General features: G+C 42.6%; 2 protein-coding genes and 1 long non-coding RNA gene across 5 annotated transcripts; all 3 read left to right on the forward strand.

The window, feature by feature from the left end:
* Nucleotides 1–241: 241 nt before the first annotated feature.
* On the forward strand, nucleotides 242–14850 carry n4bp2 (NEDD4 binding protein 2). Of its 2 annotated transcripts, XM_084082632.1 has the most exons (17): nucleotides 242–629; nucleotides 1523–2175; nucleotides 2266–2525; nucleotides 2647–2771; nucleotides 3372–3460; nucleotides 3745–3821; nucleotides 4559–4699; nucleotides 4830–7579; nucleotides 8023–8108; nucleotides 8696–8741; nucleotides 8990–9216; nucleotides 9587–9714; nucleotides 9925–10051; nucleotides 10231–10407; nucleotides 11374–11542; nucleotides 12548–12671; nucleotides 13081–14850. In XM_084082632.1, the coding sequence occupies exons 1-17, from the start codon at nucleotides 377–379 to the stop codon at nucleotides 13124–13126; spliced, it is 5478 nt and encodes a 1825-aa protein (XP_083938758.1). In that variant the 5' UTR covers nucleotides 242–376; the 3' UTR covers nucleotides 13127–14850. The 2 variants fall into 2 exon arrangements, with proteins under 2 accessions (XP_083938758.1, XP_083938757.1); XM_084082631.1 differs by having other exon boundaries at nucleotides 1523–2525.
* A 926-nt stretch (nucleotides 14851–15776) lies between these two features.
* rhoh (ras homolog family member H) lies at nucleotides 15777–18697 on the forward strand. Of its 2 annotated transcripts, none has more exons than XM_084082081.1 (2): nucleotides 15777–16060; nucleotides 17329–18697. In XM_084082081.1, exon 2 carries the CDS (start codon nucleotides 17832–17834, stop codon nucleotides 18417–18419), a length of 588 nt encoding a protein of 195 aa, XP_083938207.1. In that variant the 5' UTR covers nucleotides 15777–16060; nucleotides 17329–17831; the 3' UTR covers nucleotides 18420–18697. The 2 variants fall into 2 exon arrangements, with proteins under 2 accessions (XP_083938207.1, XP_083938208.1); XM_084082082.1 differs by having other exon boundaries at nucleotides 17332–18697.
* Nucleotides 18698–18770: 73 nt separating this feature from the next.
* Nucleotides 18771–19818, forward strand: LOC311034600. The gene is made up of 2 exons (XR_014599603.1): nucleotides 18771–18915; nucleotides 18962–19818. It is a non-coding gene; the product is annotated as an uncharacterized lncRNA (long non-coding RNA).
* The last annotated feature ends 251 nt before the right edge of the window (nucleotides 19819–20069 follow it).

Consider the following 20069-nt stretch of genomic DNA (forward strand, 5'->3'; position numbering starts at 1 on the left):
CCCCCATCTAAAAATATTTTGTGCCAGGGACCACCATACAAGTTTTGTGTTGTTAAAATATTCCGAAATATTCCAAATATTCCCATTTTTTTTACCCCCAAAGATTTTATTTGAAAATAGCCCATAGGTTTAAAAAGTACTCATGTGGTCGCTTCTTTTGGGCTGGTTTTCCTAGACCTGGTTGCTTATTTCTCTCGCAAAATCTGGCAACCCTGGAAACTACTACTACATACGCGGTAGCCATAGATAGGTCGAGGGTGTGTGTGTGGTATGTATAGTATACTTTAGCCAGCACAACATTTCAGCTCTGTTGTCAGACATTATATCACACGCATACAGCTAATGAGAGCAAGCAGCAGGTGCTCCTCGGGTGAAAATGCCACGGAAAAAGAAGAACGGACAGAGCCCTGCCAGAGTCCCAGCACCACCCGGGCTGTTGTCCAACGAGGGGTCCCGTTCACAGGAGCCATTATTCGGTGCCACCATGGCGAGTAACTTCACCCCCAGCAGCTCCTCCACGGCACAGGCACACATTGACAAGGACACCATCGTCCGGAACATGCAGGAGATGTTCTCGCATCTGGAGCCCGAAGTCATTTACATCGTCCTCTCCGAGTGTGAATTTAAAGGTAGCACTCAATAACACGGAAGTACTGTGCCCTGTGCAATGCTAGCCATGTTGCTATCCAACTTTTAGGGGGAATGCTGCTAGGAAGCTAAAGCAGCTAGCTCAGCTGGGCTCGTGGGCTGACTGGCTTGGCTTGTTTTGAAGGTTGACTGACTTGACAGATGAGAGGGGTGTGTTGTATTGCAGTGGTTCTCGACCTTTTCAGGCCGTGACCCCCTCTTTCTTATATTATTTGACAATTTGGCCGATGTTTGATCAGTTTTTATAGTATAGTTTGATGATTACTTGTGATGCAGTAGTAGGCTAATGGTCTTTTTCTTTAGGCGTTATAAAGGTCTTTAAAGTCCTCAAATTGTCACTTCACTGTCATCTGGGGACCCCCAAACAATCATGTGGGGTCCCCACCCACAGGTTGAGAACCACTTGTTGTATTGAACTTAAATGCAACACAGGTCGTGCAGCGGATTCTCCCCATATACTCACCTCTTTACCTCATGTTGTTAATGTCTCATAACTAAACATGGTCACTAGATAGTTATTACTGAAGGCAACATGGCATGCAAAGTGTATGCTTGCTCAAGACCAGTAAATCTGTCTCAAACTGTGTGTGTGCGTGCGTGAGTGGTCTACTCAAGACATGCTGCCTGTTCTGCACTCTGATGATGTTTTAATATTGATTGAGCGAACACTTTATTTGACAGAAATGTAAACACGAGGTACAGTCAGACATTTGGGCTAAAAAGATAACACAAAAAAGTCCTGGGGACTTTTTTCCATAGTGGCTCACAGTTGAAGCGGTGATATTTTGTATGTGCATGCAGTGCAGTGCCGTAATTATATTTAGCTGAGATAAATGCAAGTATTAAGAAAATACACGTTTTTTTTCTTCCATAGTTGAGAATGCAATGGATTCTCTCTTGGAGCTGTCAAATGCTGCTGAAGGTGAAGGTGCAACTCCCTTCATGTCTGGCTTTGAGCTCACAGCTGCGGCCCTCCTCAATCCCTCCCCTGTTGAATGTGGCCCAGTCCTGGACTCCTCCAAACCGTCACAACTCCCTTTCTCCACATCTCCTCTGCCAGATGAGCTTGACCTGCTGATTGATCAAGAGCTACAGACACTGACAACACAGACAGAATTAAGGGAAGACCTGTATCTTTCCGCCACTGACCCCCGCTCCTCTTTTACGCCACCTACGGTCCCCAAGCAGGCACTCCCCGAGTTGCTTCAGTCCAGCCTGGATCCTGACGCTACAGAGGCCCCCAAGAAACAGTCCTGCCTAGCAGGAATGACCTCAGAGCAGACAGGTCAAGCTCTCCCCCGACTTGACCAGCTCAGTATTTTGGGAGAAGAGGATATTATGGGTGAGTCTTCAGTGCTGGACTTCAGCTACCTGGCCTCAGGAACACAAGCAGCCAAGCAGCATTCTAATCTCGACCTAGGTGCCTCTGGACGTCCGTCAGCATTCCAGGCCTATAGAAAGCAAGACCAGCCACCCGCTCCCTCACACACACCCACAGGAGGAATAGTGGGAGGAGCAAGATTGAAGGTGAGTACAAGTACGGACACAGATAGCAATCAGCAATTACTCTGGAACCCTGATGCAACAGAATTCTTTCCCTACACTGATGGAAAGCAGGGTCCAGTCTTCATTACTCCTGTGGTTCAAAAACCTTCCCCCTGGGAATCTCATCCACGATCTGGCTTTCCCTGGTTGGGCCAGAGGCCTGTCAGCCAAGCACCTCTCAAACCATCTGCTACTATTCCAAAGTCCTGGGCCATACCTGCTGCACCACAGGGCCCTGGCCCTAACATTGCACTCAACAGGCTTCGTTTGGAAGGGAGGGTCCTTGTGATGCTACGGGGTGCTCCGGGGTCTGGAAAGTCCACTTTGGCCAGGTAAGGATGCTGTGTGTAGTTTAAATACGGTATCATGTTTTATTATTTTAGTCTATTGTATTAAGAAGTATCTGCCAATAAGCAGTTTATTTGTAACTTGTGTGTATGTGCACGTGTGTAGGGCAATGTTGGAACATAACCCAGGTGGAGTGGTGTTGAGTACTGATGACTACTTCAGTCGCAATGGAACATACAGCTTTGACCCTTCTGCTCTGGGGGAAGCTCACGAGTGGAACCACAAGAGAGGTAAAAACGAAAGGTCCTATTTTTGGGAAACAATTGAACTGGTGTGAAATGCTGTCAAATGCAGTGTATGGGGAGTGGAGACAGACTTGGTATTTTCGGGACCAGAGAGGGGCAGAATACCCTCTTCTAAGTGGTGAGTGGCTAGTAGACGTTGAAATGACCCCAGAAGTGTTTTAAAGTGAAGTACCCCTTTAATACATCTAGCATTGGTCCTACAGAATGAGTAGCGTCTCCCAGTGTAATAACACTGTTACAATGATACCCGGCAACAAGCCAGTGAGAACATGCGTACACACAGAGATAGACCGGAACGCCCACAACCATCACATCTGGTTTTAGCGTGGGGTAAATTTGAATGATCTGCCTCCAAGAGTTATACAGCTTACATGATCATAGACTGATCGTAGAATGATAGCACGGAAATAATGGTGCTATTGTTGGTTTTCTCTTTGGAATGAATGAATGATTATTACTACTCTAGATATGCTACATTTCCATCACAGATGTTTTGTGATGGAAATGTCATTGTCAACAGTCAGGCTAGGAGGTTATATTTCCGTTTGTGACCCCTGTCTGTGTTTTGCCACCTCTATCCCTTAGCCAAGGAGGCTTTTATGAGTGGTGCTAACCCCATCATCATTGACAACACCAACATGCAGAGCTGGGAGATGAGACCCTATGTTGCCCAGGTCTGTCAACTTGTCATCAATACATGCAACCTGATCATTTATTAATAATTTACAGAAACTTCTATTTCTGACTAAGTATTTAATAGGCACTATTCAAATCTTTTTGGGGGACTAGTGTTAGTGTTATTCATGAAATACTTTTAATGTTTATTCTTTTGCACTATGTTCTGGGGCCATAATGTGTCTTAAACCATTAACAAAACGTTTGTTTTTATTATCCATGTGGTCTTGGGAATGTTCAGAATAGTACCTTCTCACAAGGATATTGTCACATTTCCCCCTAGGCTATAAAGCATAAGTACAAGGTGTTGTTCCGGGACCCTGACACCTGGTGGAAGAACAAGCCCAAAGAACTGCAGAGGTGGGATCATGAGATTGGAATCTTAAATCTAATTAAAGTGATATGTTTTTGTTATAGAAAGTCTTTTGTTAAACACTAAACAGTTAAAGCGCTATATTCCTATAATGAGTGTTAGTTCAGTAACAGGTCTCCCCATCTCTCTATCTCTTTAGTAAACAGAAAATACATAGTCAGGTCCGGATACCGCTTTTATCCAATCAAGAGAGAGAACCTTTCCAATTACACTTGTTTATCTTGTATCCTGAATGAGTTCTCTAAAGACCTGGCAAGGCGGAGATACCCTGGTTACTGAACCAGCACTCTATAGCAATGATTGCTGTCAGAATCTAGAGCTATTTAACAACATGAATTAACATGAATCTTGTAAACAACAGAAGACAGTTAGTTGAATTTCAGTATTAGATGTCATTTTCTATTCCTATACACATGGGTTGAGGCTCATGACAAATGATTGACGTCACTTGTAATTTTAATATAGATTGTTGCTCATGGTAACACAAACTGGTTTCCAAAAGAACTATACAGAAAACAAAGGTGAACTTAGGTCTCCAGTGAAATAGTTTCATTAGGAATTAGCACACCTAATTAAGTTACTGTGCACTCTGTTTCTATCAGCCTTGAAATTAAGATAACGACTGGTGACAGCTGGCTCTGTTGCTGATGTCAGTTGCTGATATCTTCTTCCCTTTGTTTAGCTTATATTTATTTATCGTTTATCACTATCTGTGCATTTATAGACGTTCTAAGCATGGTGTACCGGTGGAGAGGATCCGGCGCATGCTGGAGAACTGTGATCGCTTTGTTTCTGTCCAGTCTATCATGGGTTCACAGGCCCCCGAGAGGATACAGGCTGTCCACCAGGGGAGCAGGCCTTCACAGTGAGTGTCACCAGCCTACTCTAATCCAAACATATGTTATTGTAAATCTGAAAAGTATTGTCCTTCCTTTTAGAACTAGGGACATCAGCAAATATGTTCAAACTACCGTTCATAACTCTGCTTCTCCTAGGCCAGTGTCCTCCGACGCAACTCACCCTGACATAGTGGGAGAGCCTGGATTATCCAGGAGATCTGAGAAGCCTTGCTTCCAGGCCCAGCTCTTCTGCTCCCTCCCTGACGTGTCGTCTTCCGGGTGTGAAGGGTCGATGGGACTGCCAGGAACCACCGACCACAGCTCCACTGATTATCTCAATCCTCTCTCCAGTGAAAGGGTGCAGGAAAACCTTGAGGTCCCCTATGAGGATGAAGTGATGGATTTTAGGGAGTTGGATTCCGAGCTAGATGCCCAGTTACAGCTGGCTCATCCGATGGGAGACCAGGGGATCCCTGACTGTATCGTGGAATCGGTGTTGACAGAAGATCACCATTCTGACGAAAGGCCCGTGGCCTTTTCAGAGTCCATCGCCCAAAGAGTGAAAAGAGAGAGGCGAAGCAGAAGGTCTGATTTTGAAATGTCAGAGCCTGCTGATCTGGTGAAGGATACCAACCAGTCAGAGAGAGAAGCAGGTGGAGTGGAGGAGAAAGGGCAGATGAAGGCTACGGCAACAGTTGGGGGGGAGCTGTTAGGGGATGGGAGTGAGAAAGGAAGGCCAGAGCTGTTGGATTTTGTTGGAGACTGGCCCTCCCCAGGGCTGGAGCAACGGCAGGGGAGGAGAAGAGAGTTAAATGGGGAGGAAGAAGGGCAGGTGAGCAGAAAAGTAGATGGCCATGCTAACGGAATGAAAGCACGGTCAGGCCCTGATGTAACAGAGTTCCAGAGGCTTCTTGATCTTATTCAGACAGGTGTAACCTCCCCTGACTCCGCCCTTATTCCTGGCTCTGGAGAGGGCTCGGATAGAGAAAGTGAAGAGGGGGACGGGTCACAGGAGTGTGACAGAGATGACCGTGAACGGAGAGACCAACTCAAGAAGACCACGGTTAGAACTGAATTACCTGACTGTGTATTAGACTGGAAGGTATGTGATTCTTTTCCACTGAAGGAGCCCTCTCAATCTATAATAGTAGAATCTGGAGCGGGCGACAGTGAAAATGGGCAAAGGAATGTCAACGAGAGGAGAGATGACATATTAGAGGTTGATAGAGAAAAATCTTATGTAGGCTTGGAGTCTGAAAACCCCAGTGGTTCTCTGTCTTATCTCAGCATGAAGAAGGATGGCTATGATGGTGCAGAGGCTGACCTGTGTCATACTGATAAGGTAAAGAAGGATTTCACACACAGCTGCGCTCTTATCAGCGTCCCCGTTGATGCTCATGGCGAGGGCAGTCGCAATCCTTTCTTTGAGATTGAGAGTAACGCAGAAGCAGATAGTGGCCCACTTACAGGGGGCAGTCAGGAGCGGAGGCAGCGCCAGAGTCGCAGGGCTGGAAAACAGTGCAAGTTAGCCCTTACATTCACTCAAAACTCTCCCTCACCTAAATCCCTCAAAGACAGTCCTCACACCACAACCTCAAACAGTAGTCATCGCAGCATTGAATCGGATGTTGAGCTCAACTCTAATCCTGACTGTAACCTCACTCCTGAGTCCAAACTAGACTTTGACCTGTCCCTTGACCCCATCCCAAACCCCAACCATCTGTCACAAGTAGAATACCTTTCCACTGCCACTAACATAGATAGTGGTTGCCGCACCCAAACAGACCCCCAAGACTTTGCCCTTCTTTGGCGCCTCAATCAGCACAATATCCCTGATGACACAGTTGTTGCTGCGGATAACTTCCCCAATGACATCACAGTCCTGTCGGGCAACCCCTCTCGCTTCCGCCCTAAGCTGTCCTGTGCAGCAGTAGTAGTTGACCCATCTGGCCCCACTGTGATACCCGACCGCGTAGTGCACGAGAAAGGCACACAGGTGGACGAGAAAGAGGTTTCGGGGGTTAGAAGCCGATTGGATAACCTACGTATCCTCAGCCGCCATTTTAAACTGGTCTGTTTTGATACATTGGAGGATCTATATGACAAATGCCACCAGGACTTGGAATGGACCACCAACCTGCTGCTGGACTCTCAGGAAAGGTTCTTTAGGGATGAGGAAGGCAAGGAGGACGTCATTGTTTTGGCTGAACAGGATGGCAATCCACCTGCACTGTGTGTAGCTTCAGGCGTGGACATTGACTCTGGTGTGTGCTCTGGTGCGTTAGACGAGCTTCACCCTGAAGAAGAGGTAAATGCTGGTGGTGTAGAGGATGGTCACAGGTCAAACAACGCAGGTTCTCCCAGTAGCACTATAAAGGAATCATGTGGCGGTTTTGACGGTGAACCTGGGTCAGCAGGGGTGATGAGGGAAGACGGCTCAGCGATTGGAGGTGCAATTTCTCAACTTGCAATCATTCACAATGACCGTTGTGATGAAAGACTGCAGTCCTCTCAACCACTGCTCAGTCTGCTTGGAGACGTAGGAGACAGAGAGGGAAGTGAGGACACCATGCAGGCAGGAAACACCGAGACGACAAGTCTATCTAAAGACATCGACTTAGAGGGAAGATCTTATGGCGGGGATGTGGATGAAGGGGAAGCACAAGGGGAGTTGAGGGATGAGAATGGGGGAGATGAAATGTCTCACATGGATGAGGTGACCCGGTCGCTTGTAGTTCAGCTTGAGGAGATTAAGAGACGAGAGGGACAACAGAAGAAGGAGCAGAGGAAAGAACAGAAGGAGAAACATCGGAGGCACCTGGACATTCAGAGTGTAGAGCTCAAACTGCCGACTGAGCTGGCAATACAACTCGCTGAACTCTTCGGTCCCGTGGGTATAGACCCAGGTAACTATTATTCTCTCACACACACACACACACACACACACACACACACACACACACACACACACACAGTGTAACTAGTCAGGGTCTAATGGCATGGCTTAGGGATCTCAGACTTCATGTGGCCAGTCTGTGATTGTTAGTCATCTATGACTTACAGTATGACTCCCAAGTTTCAGCTTGATCTGACCGCCATTATAAAATTAAACTTAAGTATTTAAAATATATATAAAACTTTTTTTTCGTGTATAGACTGTTCTTCCTTGTAGACATCTTGCCTCTTACAGAGCCACGCTATAAAAATATGTTGCACGACCTCCCAATACAACAGTCCAAAGTCCTATTTTTGTTTTCTTGATAAGTTCCTGAGCCAAGCTCTGTGATTGTCTAATAGGGAGCACAGACTTATATGAGTGTTAACCGTCAGTACCGTCTTCTGCGTTTAGGTGCTTGCTCTGCTGAAGACTATGCTGTGCGGATGGACCTGAACCTAGCTAAGCTTCTCCACCAGAAGTGGAAGGACTGCATCCAGGTCAGATGTTGTTCATTTAGCCATAGATATATATAAAGGCTAGGTGACTCACCCGCGCTGCTGGCCAATGGAGTACGACGTTGCCACATGGCGGCCATCTTGCGACGGTCATACATAACATTATGTCTATGGTGCATGTACTTTGAAATAACCATTGCAGTATCATAACTACATCTTTGGTGTTTACAACACACCAAATCGTTTGAAAATTGGATGAAAATTGAGCACGCAATGGTTATTTCAAAGTACATGCACCATAGACATAATGTTATGAATGACTGTCGCAAGATGGCCGCGGTTGAGCTGCGCTTGCAACGCCCCCTTGAGCCATCTAGCCTTTATATATATCTATGCATTTAGCACCCAGTCAGACGAACAGTTGAAGTCTAGCATTATCAGTTGAACCGATCAAAGTACAAAGTGTATCCTAATCTCAGGTGTGTGTGTGTGTGTGTGTGTGTGTGTGTGTGTGTGTGTGTGTGTGTGTGTGTGTGAGAGATGTTTTTACAGTTGGGGTTAGCAATAGAAACATGTATGCGAGTGTGAACCATTGATAACCTTGACCCCTGTGAAAAAATGTGTTACAGGAAAGGCAAAGACAAGCAGCGCTCTCCTATCACTTGCTTCAGGAAAGTAAGAAACATCCACATAAAGACATTTTATGTTTATCAATTTAAACTATCATACTGACCTGATGAAGATCCCGGGAGATTGAAGTGTTGCTGCAATAATAAAGTAAATCATTTGCCTGGAAATTGGTGTGCGGGCTCTACCTCCTTTCATATTAGTTTTTTTTTATTGGCCCAGTGAAAACAGTTGATGTGCATGTAAATAAGTATGCTTATCAATTTAAACCTAACAGTAATTTCTGTCACTGCCAGGTTCTTCTCACTGGGGAGAATCCCAGCTTAACAGGACTGCGCAGAGAGAGGGGCCACAGCCAGCCCACTTTCTCCTTGGTGCCGATGGTTATGCTTCACTAGGCAGCCAACCAGAGGCCCGCGATGACATGCCTTTCATGATGGACCACTGGAGTCTGCCCCAACACCATGTCTCCCTACGGGACATTATGTCAGAGGAGCAGGCTCTGCAAGAGACCCTGGAGAAGGTAACATGCATACAATCATAAATGAAACATCAATGCTCACATACTCGCATGATCCTTTCAATCTTTCCTGCAACACAAACAATCTAGATTAACCTCTCCTTATTTTATATATTATTTTGCTTGCACTTGGTTACCATTGGCTCCACTCTGCTGCCTTCTTCATCCCCTTCTTCTTTTTCCTGTACTTTCTTATTATTTAACTTAAGAAGGGACAAAAAAGGAGGTGGCTTCACGCTAACGTCTCCCTATCTGATCTTCCTATGTAGTGTATACTAGTCAGGATAAGTCGGCTTGGTGTGTCAGGAGGACCTCTATATTATACTCCCTAATAACCTTACTTCACCTCCAACCCTCCCTTCTTTTTGTGCAGTCCAGGCAAAGTGTAGAGCAGGACAGGTGCAGGCGTGATGGTGCCACCATTTTGAAAGAGCAGCAGCTCCTCTCCCTCTTCCCCAACATCGACCCCCACTTTCTCCAGGACATCTTCAGGGACCACAAGTGAGACCCGAGTGAACGTTGGAGGTCGCTTTGTAACGCAGTCAAATGAATGCACTGAATATTAAATGCATTGCTTCATGTTGATGCACAGCACAATATACAGTTAGGCATAGGCTCTCAAGTCTGATTAGTTTATTTGTTAGATGTATAATCAAAGGCAAGTGTGGTATGTGTTTTGACCACTGAATGATCCTTGTGTATTATGTCTAGCTACTGCCTGATACAGACGGAGCAGTTCCTCCGCTCCCTACTGGATGAGGGGCCAGTCAAGACGGTTGTTGCCCCTGAGGCACCCAAATCTGACACCCACAGGGCACCCAGCAAGGAGAGAGAGAAGGTATATGCTTGTATGACCCACTCTTCTCCAAGCAGTATGCTGTATGCTAATTGAATTGGGTAGGACTTGGCAGTAGTGTTTGTCCCTGACCTTCACAACACTATTTGTAAACACCGTTGCCGCCTCCTCATCACTTTTCTCTTCCCACCCCACAACCCTTCTTCCCCTAACCCTGTCAGAGGCAGAAGCCCCCAGAGCCAGTCCTGCCCCACTACCAAGACGTGGAGGACCCAGAGTATGAGGACTTCAGGGCTGAAGCCAGTCTGCAGAGGGATAAGCAAAATGAGTGCTTTGCCAAGGCCGCAGAGGCATACAGTCAAAATCGCAAGGAGGTGGCCTCCTTCTACGCACAACAGGTGGGCTGATAAAGAGAAGTCCATTTTAAGAAAAGAGGTACAATGAGTTTAGAGTTGCTGTTTTTCCTTCATCGCAATTTCATCAACAAGGAAATTCTATGATTTTTACATAAAACATGCCATGAAATGTGCAATGAAATAAATGTACATTTGTAAAAAATACGGATGGAAGGTACTTTGAGGAAGAACGAGTATTTATATATGAAATAAAACATACCCAATGAAACTCTTGACTTGTGATGTGTTGCTGTCTGCTTTTGTAGCATAGCAGTAGCACATGGCTGTGGTTCCATCTTCCTGTAAGTGCTGAGGATGACATACAGTAGACTGCTGACACAAAATGCCTAGCTTATTAAATTTCAGTGTGTTGCAGACTCGGAAATAACATTGACATCTGTGGCTGGTTTGCTTTGAGTGATGGCGATTTAGAAAACAAACAGTGCACAGTAATATGCTTAACCAGCACAGTTTCTAGTGCAATTAATCAGAGTAGATGGTGTGAACTGGATTCTAGTAAGATGCCTGTGGTAATGTCATGAGGGGTATGTTCTTATTTGGGACTGAAAGTTTGGTTATGGGACATGGTAGCTGATGGAAGGTGGAAGGTATTTCACACCTGTGTTCAATAAGACTGTTTGGACATGTTCAGAATGCCAAAATGGTCTGTGTAAAAAGTTTAAACGTGCCAGAACCCAAATAATTTCAATGTAGGTATTAACAGAAAAATACAGGCTGTTGTCAAAAAAGAGTAACAGATCGGTTTTATATCCTGACCCGTTTTTAAAATAATGTGCAAATAAAATATTTTACAAAATCACTTGAGAATACTACACATGTTGAAAATTATGCTGACCCTGACACCTTGAATTATAAACAAAATTTGTACCTTCTGGAATCAGTTTTGGCTTTGATTCAATATTATGTCTACATATACATTTATGTGTTCTCCCCTTTGCCTCCCTGCAGGGACACCTCCACGGTGAGCGACTGCGAGAGGCCAATCGCCGCGCAGCAGCCCAGATATTTGACCGGGTCAATGCATCATTGCTGCCAAGTAACATCCTGGACCTCCATGGGCTGCATGTAGATGAGGCCATACAGCACATGGCCCAGGTCCTGCAGGACAAAACAGCAGGTACTGAGTCTTGACAACATTAAGCCTGATTTAGTACTTCATCATACGATGGTGTTACGCGCCGGAAATAGCCGCTAACAAAGTGTACAGTCGTACAACGGAGCATAAATTAAGCATTTCACTAAATAATGCATGGTATGCATGGAATTCCGTATGACAGAAAGATAGGGATATAATACACTGAAAGACAAGTTATTGTGTGTGCATGCATGCATGCTTGTGTTAAGGTCACCTTCATTGCAACTGAAGGTAAATTTGTAATGCAGACAGCAAATCTAAACTCCCAACATAAAAACATGAATTGCACGTACAACAATTGTTGAAAAATCTTAAACTCAGTCATTTAAAAAAAAAAACGCTGTGGGCGTGTTCTCTCATCCCCGTCATCAGTGCCCATACCCTAGGTGGGGTTGGCGAAAGGGCCTTTCTGTGTGGAGTTTGCATGTTCTCCCCGTGTCCCCTAGGGTAGGTACCCTCACAAAGAACATGCAGTAATCCTGGTCTCTATACTGCCTCCCCGATGGAGGGGAAAGGAACTGGTAGGAATAACGTGTTCCTTCCACGTGCTACGTCCTACTGGGGAAACTCTCCCCTGTCAGGTGATATGAAGCGGCCAGCTCACTCATGCATTGAAGGAGGCATGAGCTCAGTTCGGGGCTCTCCCCAGGCTGGCAGAGGAAGAGTAGCGTCCAGGATTACTTAGGCAATTGGCACTGGGTGAAAAAATGGGTTACAAAATCGTGGGATAGAAAAATAAGATAATAGTAATACAATATGCAACTACAAATATATCCATTAAAGAAGAAGAAAATAGGAGTGCTTAGACACTGGAGAAAGCTGTTTGTGTGTGTTTGCGTGCGCAAGTACGTCTTGTCTCAAGATAGTGTATGTCTGTGATGCCATCACTAATTCACTCACTCTTTCACCTACACGTACAAATCTTATCCTTTGTATAGTGTGTGTGTGTGTGTGTGTGTTCTAATCTCTTTATATCTGTGTATGTAGCGTACCAGCAGGGGCAGTGTCAGCTTCGGCTCTCTATCATCACAGGAAAAGGGAACCACAGCTTGGGGGGCGTGGCCCGTATTCGCCCTGCTGTCATAGAATACCTCACCAGCCACAACTACAAGTACAGTATACACACACAAGACCCTGTATCTGCTGTGAATGTTTCCTTTTTTTGATAGTTAGAAAACTAAAACGCGAACTGAACATTATTTTTTTTAATCATTTTAACCCTAACGCAATTTCTTGTGAGCCCGTAGATTGGCTATTTTTAAAACATTTTCAAACCTTTGAAAACTTTTCACCTACTATATAAAGACATGCCCAAGTTAGGGACGCCAGTTTGAAAGTGGTTAAAAATTGGGACACATCAGCTGCAAAATTGCTGGTACCGATGTAGTATAAGAAAAGTCAAATAATGGCTGATATATCGACCAGACTGATTTATCGGTATGGCCCACAGCCACACCCACACATCGCAAAGCCCTTGTACAACATAATCATTGATCATCTCTTTTTTTGTTCTGTCTTAGGTTTACTGAGCCAAAGCAAGGTCTAGTGTTGGTCTCTTTGAACTGAACAGAAGCCAGCAGGATTGAGCAGGATGTGAGGGACTGATGTGAAGCTGCAATGGAGGACGGCTCCTCTCTCTGTACCTCTTCCAAATGGTGTGCTTTTGTCAACCATTTGACTTAATCTCTCTGTCATTTTACTGCTACTACTCTGCTGCTCTCTCTCGCCTGTTTTCAGTTTGTCAAAACACCGTAAAATCCTGAGTGCTAGTTTAACCACATAAGCCCTATTTTAAACATTTTCAAAATGTTTTTCACCTGCAATTACATGCCCAAAATAGGGCCATCAGGGTTAAAGTGTTAAACTTCATGCTCTTGAGAGTTGAAGTATCACTCAAGATTTCACTGCAGATTCACGCTCCCTCTATCTTACCTCTTTGTCTCTGCAAGTCTGCATCAGTGGTTAGCAAACAATGTGGCTTGAGACCTGTCCAGCTGGCAAGAGGAGCGCTTTTTATTTTTTATACATGGGTAATAATGAGCGAGCTGCTAGGCGAGCATGTTTCCACAGCGAGCAGCTGATGGCTGCGCACATTGACAAGCTCGCCGTTGTGCATTCATTTCCCAAATACAGAGGCAAATTATATACCCTAAAATAATGTTAAATTATGTATATTAATGTTTTTATTTGGAATTGGTAAATGAAAATGTTTGCAGGTTTATTAGAGCGATAACATGTTAAAGGGGCTATTTTGCACGGACATGAATACAGGTGTGCCTTGAGATATTGACTTTGTCCTTTGTGTGCCTTGGCCACAAGAAATTTGAAAACCACTGCTCTAAGCCTCTCTTCCTCTTTCCTTTCACTCGCTTAACCTTTCTTTTCATCGTTCTAGAGTAAGAGCTGCCAAAGTGTAGATCTATGTCAATTGTTTACCATCATTTTAACATCACACACAATCATAACATGATTGCTTTCATATTGTGTATATATAAATTATATATTAATGGACTGTATTTGAATATGAACCAAACACTTAAATTGGGATCAGTATGTATTTTTGGAGCCAGATAGCTGATATTAAAACAAGAATGTACATTTTATTCTTTAGAAAGGTTTTATCGCTACATTTGTATTTACATTTTTCCACATTTGCCTTTATGCCTTTTAAGGAGGACAAATGGAGAATATTTTGGAAATCATATTTTGTTTTTTAAGTAATATGGAGATGTTTTAGGGGACATTTTGTTATTTTATTGTAATACTAAATATGTGGACATTAAATTGTTTTTAATGCAGACTCAGATTAGCCTCACATTTAAGTAACTGGAACAAACTTTAATGTGCTGTGTGGCAAACTAGTTTAAGCATTTGCCTTGCTGCCTTTTAGAAGCGATGCACAGAATACAGGTCAATTTGATTTGCTTTTACAGGACAAAGCAAATAACTTGTTTCTGCTGCTACAGTTTTGTGACTCAGGTACAGTAGGCTATACTACTTCACCCCACCTCAACATTAAGTTTAATTCTCATTGAGGCCAGTTACAGTACTTGTTGATTCTCTTAAGCTTTTTCCCTCCATCAGCCAACATTATCGTTGTAGCGATAGGTATTACTCAGGTTGCAGGTTTAAAACATTTTTTAACTTTCTTAACCTGTGTTGTATGTTTAATAGGCCTAAGTGGAACAATCAATTTTGAAGAGAAATTTGTATTTTTGTATTGTATATTTTTCTTATTATTTTACATGCTGTGTAGATATTGTTGAATAAAGATGTATTTGAGACTTTTGTGATCTAGTTTGTGTAGTTTACTTACATATTTCTTTCTGAGAAAATAAAATATATGACCTGTCTACTGCATGATAAAAGTGTCTGACAGTAAGCAATTGTTTACATTTTGAAAGTAAGGACATTGGCTGTCCCCTAAGTGTGGGCAATAGGCTAGTATGCATTCAATGGTGATTAGATCAGATATTTGTTGGGCACAATTAAGCATTGCATTTGCTATAATATTGCAAATGTCTTTTCATGCCAACCATGCACAACTGATATGTCTAAGAAACAGTGGTGTAACAGTGGTGTAAAGAAACTAAGTACATTTACATAAAGTGTTGAGGTATTTTGATTTAACTGGAATATTTCCAATTTTCAGTACTTTTACTTCTACTCCACTACACCTCAGAGTTTAATATTGTACTTTTACTACACTTAAATTATTTGAAAACTTTAGTTGCTTTGTAGATTTAGAATACTATTACAAAACATACATTACCCACTTCAGCCCTATACATTTCGGCCATTTGAAAATAGCCGATCTACAAGTTCACAATGCATGCATCTGCTATTTTCAAAAGTTTTTTTAATACATTTTATACATTTGAAAACTTGTAAAATGGGACATTGTGCATAAAGAGTACTTTAAAATATATATATATATATACCGTCCAATACGTTTGTACTTTTTACTCAAGTAAATTTTGAATTCCGGACTTTTAATTGTAACAAAGTATTTTTCACCACTGCTAAAAAATGGTACCCGTCCATAAAAGAGCACGTTTAAAAACAGCTGTGTGTGTGTGTGTGTGTGTGTGTGTGTGTGTGTGTGTGTGTGTGTGTGTGTGTGCGCGTGCGCGTGCGTGTGCGTGTGCGTGTCGTCGCATGCAGAGGAACAGGATCGCATCACCATCACCCACTCCTCCACCCGTCACCAGGCAGATGCTTTCAATTTCCCCGACGCGTTTTGCTATCATAACTCATAAAGCAAAGGTGCTAAATAATCCGTTCGATCATTCTGTAGCTAGATCAATAAGATCATCAGCGTTTTTGTTTCAATTCGATGTGATATCAAGACAACAAGTTATAGCACGGTAAAAAAGTTGATTAAAATCAATTGCCTGTTTCAGTTAGTGGAAGGACTTTTGTCTGGGCTTTGAACTGTACTGAACTCATGCAACATCCGCCTCATTGTTGCCACCATTTAGATGTCGACAGACAATACAGGTAAGACTATTGTTCTGTCGTTTGATTGTTTTATCTTGTGCTATTGTCTACCTTCACGTTATCTGTTTTTTTGTAAATAGTGCTGCTTAAAGAAATTAATTCAGTCCCTCTGTTAGCCTATTTTGTAATATTTTGTTTCTTTATGTTTCTAAACATCAGTACACAACAGACATTGTAGCCTACAAACTAACAAACTTCCCAAAAATAATACAACTTCACGATACTTTAAAGGGAATAGCTGTGATAGGAAAGATTGGTCATATGGTTCTACTAAAGAAAGAGAGAAGCTTCTCACAATTCTTCTAAAGAAAGAGAGAAGCTTCTCACAAAATGCCCTAACATCAGAGTAACTAACAACAGTGATTTGGTTTGGTCGAGAAATGTATAATTTGGCTTTAGTTCACTGAGGTGACACATTTATCATGCTCACAATGATAATGGCTCAAGGACAACAATCAATAGCAGAACTTGTAAAGCAACACAAATACTGTATGTTACAAGCGACCACCATCATGGCAGGTGGTTTAGGGTCTTAGGATAGCTCTGGTACATAGCCTACTAGAAACTATAAGCGCCCCCCCTGCAACAGGAATCCCCCAAATGTTAACCTTCTGTTCTTGTGATTATATTGCTTGGGGAATCACACATGAATTTGTCACTCTGTGGAACAATGTATGGACACAGTTTTTCAGGCTCTTTTGAGGCGTAAACTGCGGAATTAACATTGTGCCTTGTGGATGAGAAGAACAAGGGTAGGTATAGGTCAGACTATACATATTGCAGTTTTTCTGATAACCAGTTAAACCAGGGCATATTTGGTTAAGACAGAGTTTTATGACACACCCAAAAGTCAGAATCTTTGTGAACTTCCGGATCATATCTATACTTCATTATGGTTCAGACCCGGGTGCCATATTTTCACTTCTTTTTGGATTATAATGTCTCTATGTTCCAACTTATTCAAGGAACTTAGTTTACTTGGTAGTAAGTTGTCCAAAATATCCATCTATTTTATATGATGAATACTAGCTTGAAAGAAGTACTGAAAGGTATTTCTCAATTTTAAAATAATCGTGTAGAAATCAATGCTGCGGTCTTCTTCCTCAACATGAGTCTATTGCCAAACTGGTGAGAGATGTAGGCCTAAGCAGAGTCTTGTTCATTTCTGACTGGTCTGTACTCTGTATGAAAGAAAGAAATCACCGTGCATATCTACTATTTGTAATATATCTTCTCATCACGGTTGTGGGTCACTTCTGTCTTCTCAGCAGATACTCGTCATCCAGCCCTGATTGGTCAGACCTGACTCAAGAAGACGAATCGTATTTAAGGTCATCGCTGTGAAGACCAAAACCAATCGTCACAAGAGGACGGCCGGAAACAACGCGAGAGGAGATGAGGAAAGGAGCTGAGAGGTTATGTAAAACCTTTACGAAGCCCTGCTGCTGTCAACTTCCTCAGTATATTTGAAACGAGCAATTGACTCAGAGGAGAGACTTAAACACAGACTGCATGGCTCAGTACCACAAGTTGACCACTACATCTCTAGTCCTGTCATTACCACAGGGCTAATAATCAACATCTACAAAAAAGCCCTCCCCCACACACACACACACACAAACACACTCCACATCTTATAATCACATATGCACTGACCACCACAATGAAATACCTCACGACTCCCTGAGCGCCGTAGCACCCTGTATCCTATAGGAGAACTGCGCTGCAAGTATCACAAATCCAGCAACGACTGAGACGAGAAGCAGCGTCCATGAATGGAATGGAATCGACTTCGGTGAAATGTGTCCTGGTGGGGGACAGCGCGGTGGGTAAGACAGCCCTCTTGGTGCGCTTCACGTCGGAGACCTTCCCGGAAAACTACAAGCCCACAGTGTACGAGAACACAGGGGTCGAGGTTTATATGGACGGGGTTCAGATCAGCCTGGGGCTGTGGGACACGGCAGGCAACGACACATTCCGACAGATCAGACCTCTGTCCTACCAGCAGGCTGATGTGGTGCTCATGTGCTACTCTGTGGCCAACCCCAACTCCCTGGCCAGCGTGCAACAAAAGTGGATAGGCGAGGTCCGGGAGAACTTGCCGGACACACCAGTGCTGGTTGTGGCCACGCAAACAGACCTGCGGGAGTCGGGACCACATCGAGCCACCTGCATCTCTGCGGAACAAGGGAAACATGTGGCCCGAGTTTTAAGGGCCAAAGGCTACGTGGAGTGCTCCTCCCTAAGCAACCGTGGCGTGCAGCAGGTGTTTGAGTCTGCCGTCCGGGCAGCCATAAACCACGCCAAGAAACGGGAAAGGAGGGAGAGGTTCAAAATGAATCAGTGTAACATGTTTTGACCCAGGACTTTGACCAAATGACTGGTGGAGAATATGGGTTCTAATGGAATATTCATCTGAGTGATTTGTAAAATAACGTGACTGATTTGTCAATGTTTGAGATCCTGATGAAAGTTACGTAATGGAAGATTTCCCACAGGTCATATTTGGCTGGAATGATCAAAGTGATTTTTAAGTAAACCATCCATGTATCTCTGCTGGGTTTGACAGAAAACTTATTGACGTGCTTGTTAATATGTTATTAACTGCCCTAAAGGATTTGTAATCATTATATATATATATATATATATATATATATATATATATATATATATATATATATATATATATATATATATATATATATATATATATATTTATGACAACAGACAATACAATACAGTCGGAGACATAAAACAAAACAAAAGAGAAACTAATAGATATTGCTACGGTGTACAGCTACAGATATCTCGACAACCTATGATATGGTCCAGCTATCAGTTTAGTTCACACAAAGGTATTTAATATGTCCATATTTTGTCATAAATGTCAAAATTCTATAGTGCAAATAGATATAGCTGAATATCTCTGACTTCCACCGAGACAATGTTGGGGGAGAAGAGGGTTTTTATTTGAGTTAAAACATTAATTAGCTTGACTGTTAATTTGTTTTTATTTGTTTATTGATTAGTAGTAGAAACTACCCATGAAAAGTTTTAATAAAATAGTAAACTACTGTACTGTTTCATAATATATTTTTGTATTCTGATACATATAAATATCTGTACCATAGGGAGTCAAGTGGAATGTAGTGAGTGGCTTTGCTCTGGACTCATTATAAATTGATAAAAGAAATAAATCATATAGAAAATGTAATTTAGGTACTCACCACACCTGTTAAAAGCAAAAGGTGTAAGAGTTCTGCTATAACTTAAATATCGTCTCTATCAGGTGGAAACGTCCAAAACTGTCCAAAACTGTTACTTTTCAGGATTCAAATAAAAAAATAGCAAAAGTAGTATATCTACAAGCTCAAAACGCAGTGCGTTTTGAGCCACGTTTCAAGCTTGTATATCTGCTACTTTTGTGTGACGCTGTAGTATGGTCAAGTAGGGCATTAATTTACGGAAAAAAATAAAAATAAATTGTATATGGTATGGAGATAAGAGGTTTCTGCCCAACAATATTTAATTGATCACAGTTTCTTATGTATCTGATATGTCTATTGACTTTCTGAATAAAGAATATAATTAAGTGCCAAATATATAAAAAAAATACAAAATATAAAATTCATATTAATTAAGTTTTCATTAGCAAATGGATTCCAGTCCAAACCATGCAAATACATTTCTTTTATACATAAAGATTTCATAGATAATATGAAACATCCAGACTGGTAATTTTGTAAAAATAAAATAAATGATTGTAATGATCGTGAAAAGAGCTGACGACAGACAACTGGAAGCATCCATAACCACTAAGGGTACGTTACTGCTGGTATCCATGCTGTGGCAACCATACTGTAGTGGGAGATGGTGGGGACTGGGTCTGAATTTGGTCAGCTAGACATTCATCCTTTAATGAAGTACGGTATCTCTTAATTATGAACTCATTATGACGGGAACAATACAAGTACTATAGTACAGTAGGTATGTTTAAATAAATGATTAT

This window comes from Gymnoscopelus microlampas, assembly GCF_963454915.1.
Source record: "Gymnoscopelus microlampas genome assembly, chromosome: 2".
In the NCBI taxonomy this organism is placed as follows: Eukaryota; Metazoa; Chordata; class Actinopteri; order Myctophiformes; family Myctophidae; genus Gymnoscopelus; species Gymnoscopelus microlampas.

What these genes read in the sequence shown, in the direction of transcription:
- n4bp2 (XM_084082631.1), top strand. Translation starts at nt 377, where the DNA reads ATGCCACGGAAAAAGAAGAACGGACAGAGCCCTGCCAGAGTCCCAGCA. An exon ending in AAGCCCAAAGAACTGCAGAG is followed by an intron (nt 3,822 to 4,558) that starts GTGGGATCATGA and finishes GTGCATTTATAG; the next exon opens with ACGTTCTAAGCATGGTGTAC. An exon ending in CAGGGGAGCAGGCCTTCACA is followed by an intron (nt 4,700 to 4,829) that starts GTGAGTGTCACC and finishes TGCTTCTCCTAG; the next exon opens with GCCAGTGTCCTCCGACGCAA.
- rhoh (XM_084082081.1), top strand. Translation starts at nt 17,832, where the DNA reads ATGAATGGAATGGAATCGACTTCGGTGAAATGTGTCCTGGTGGGGGAC.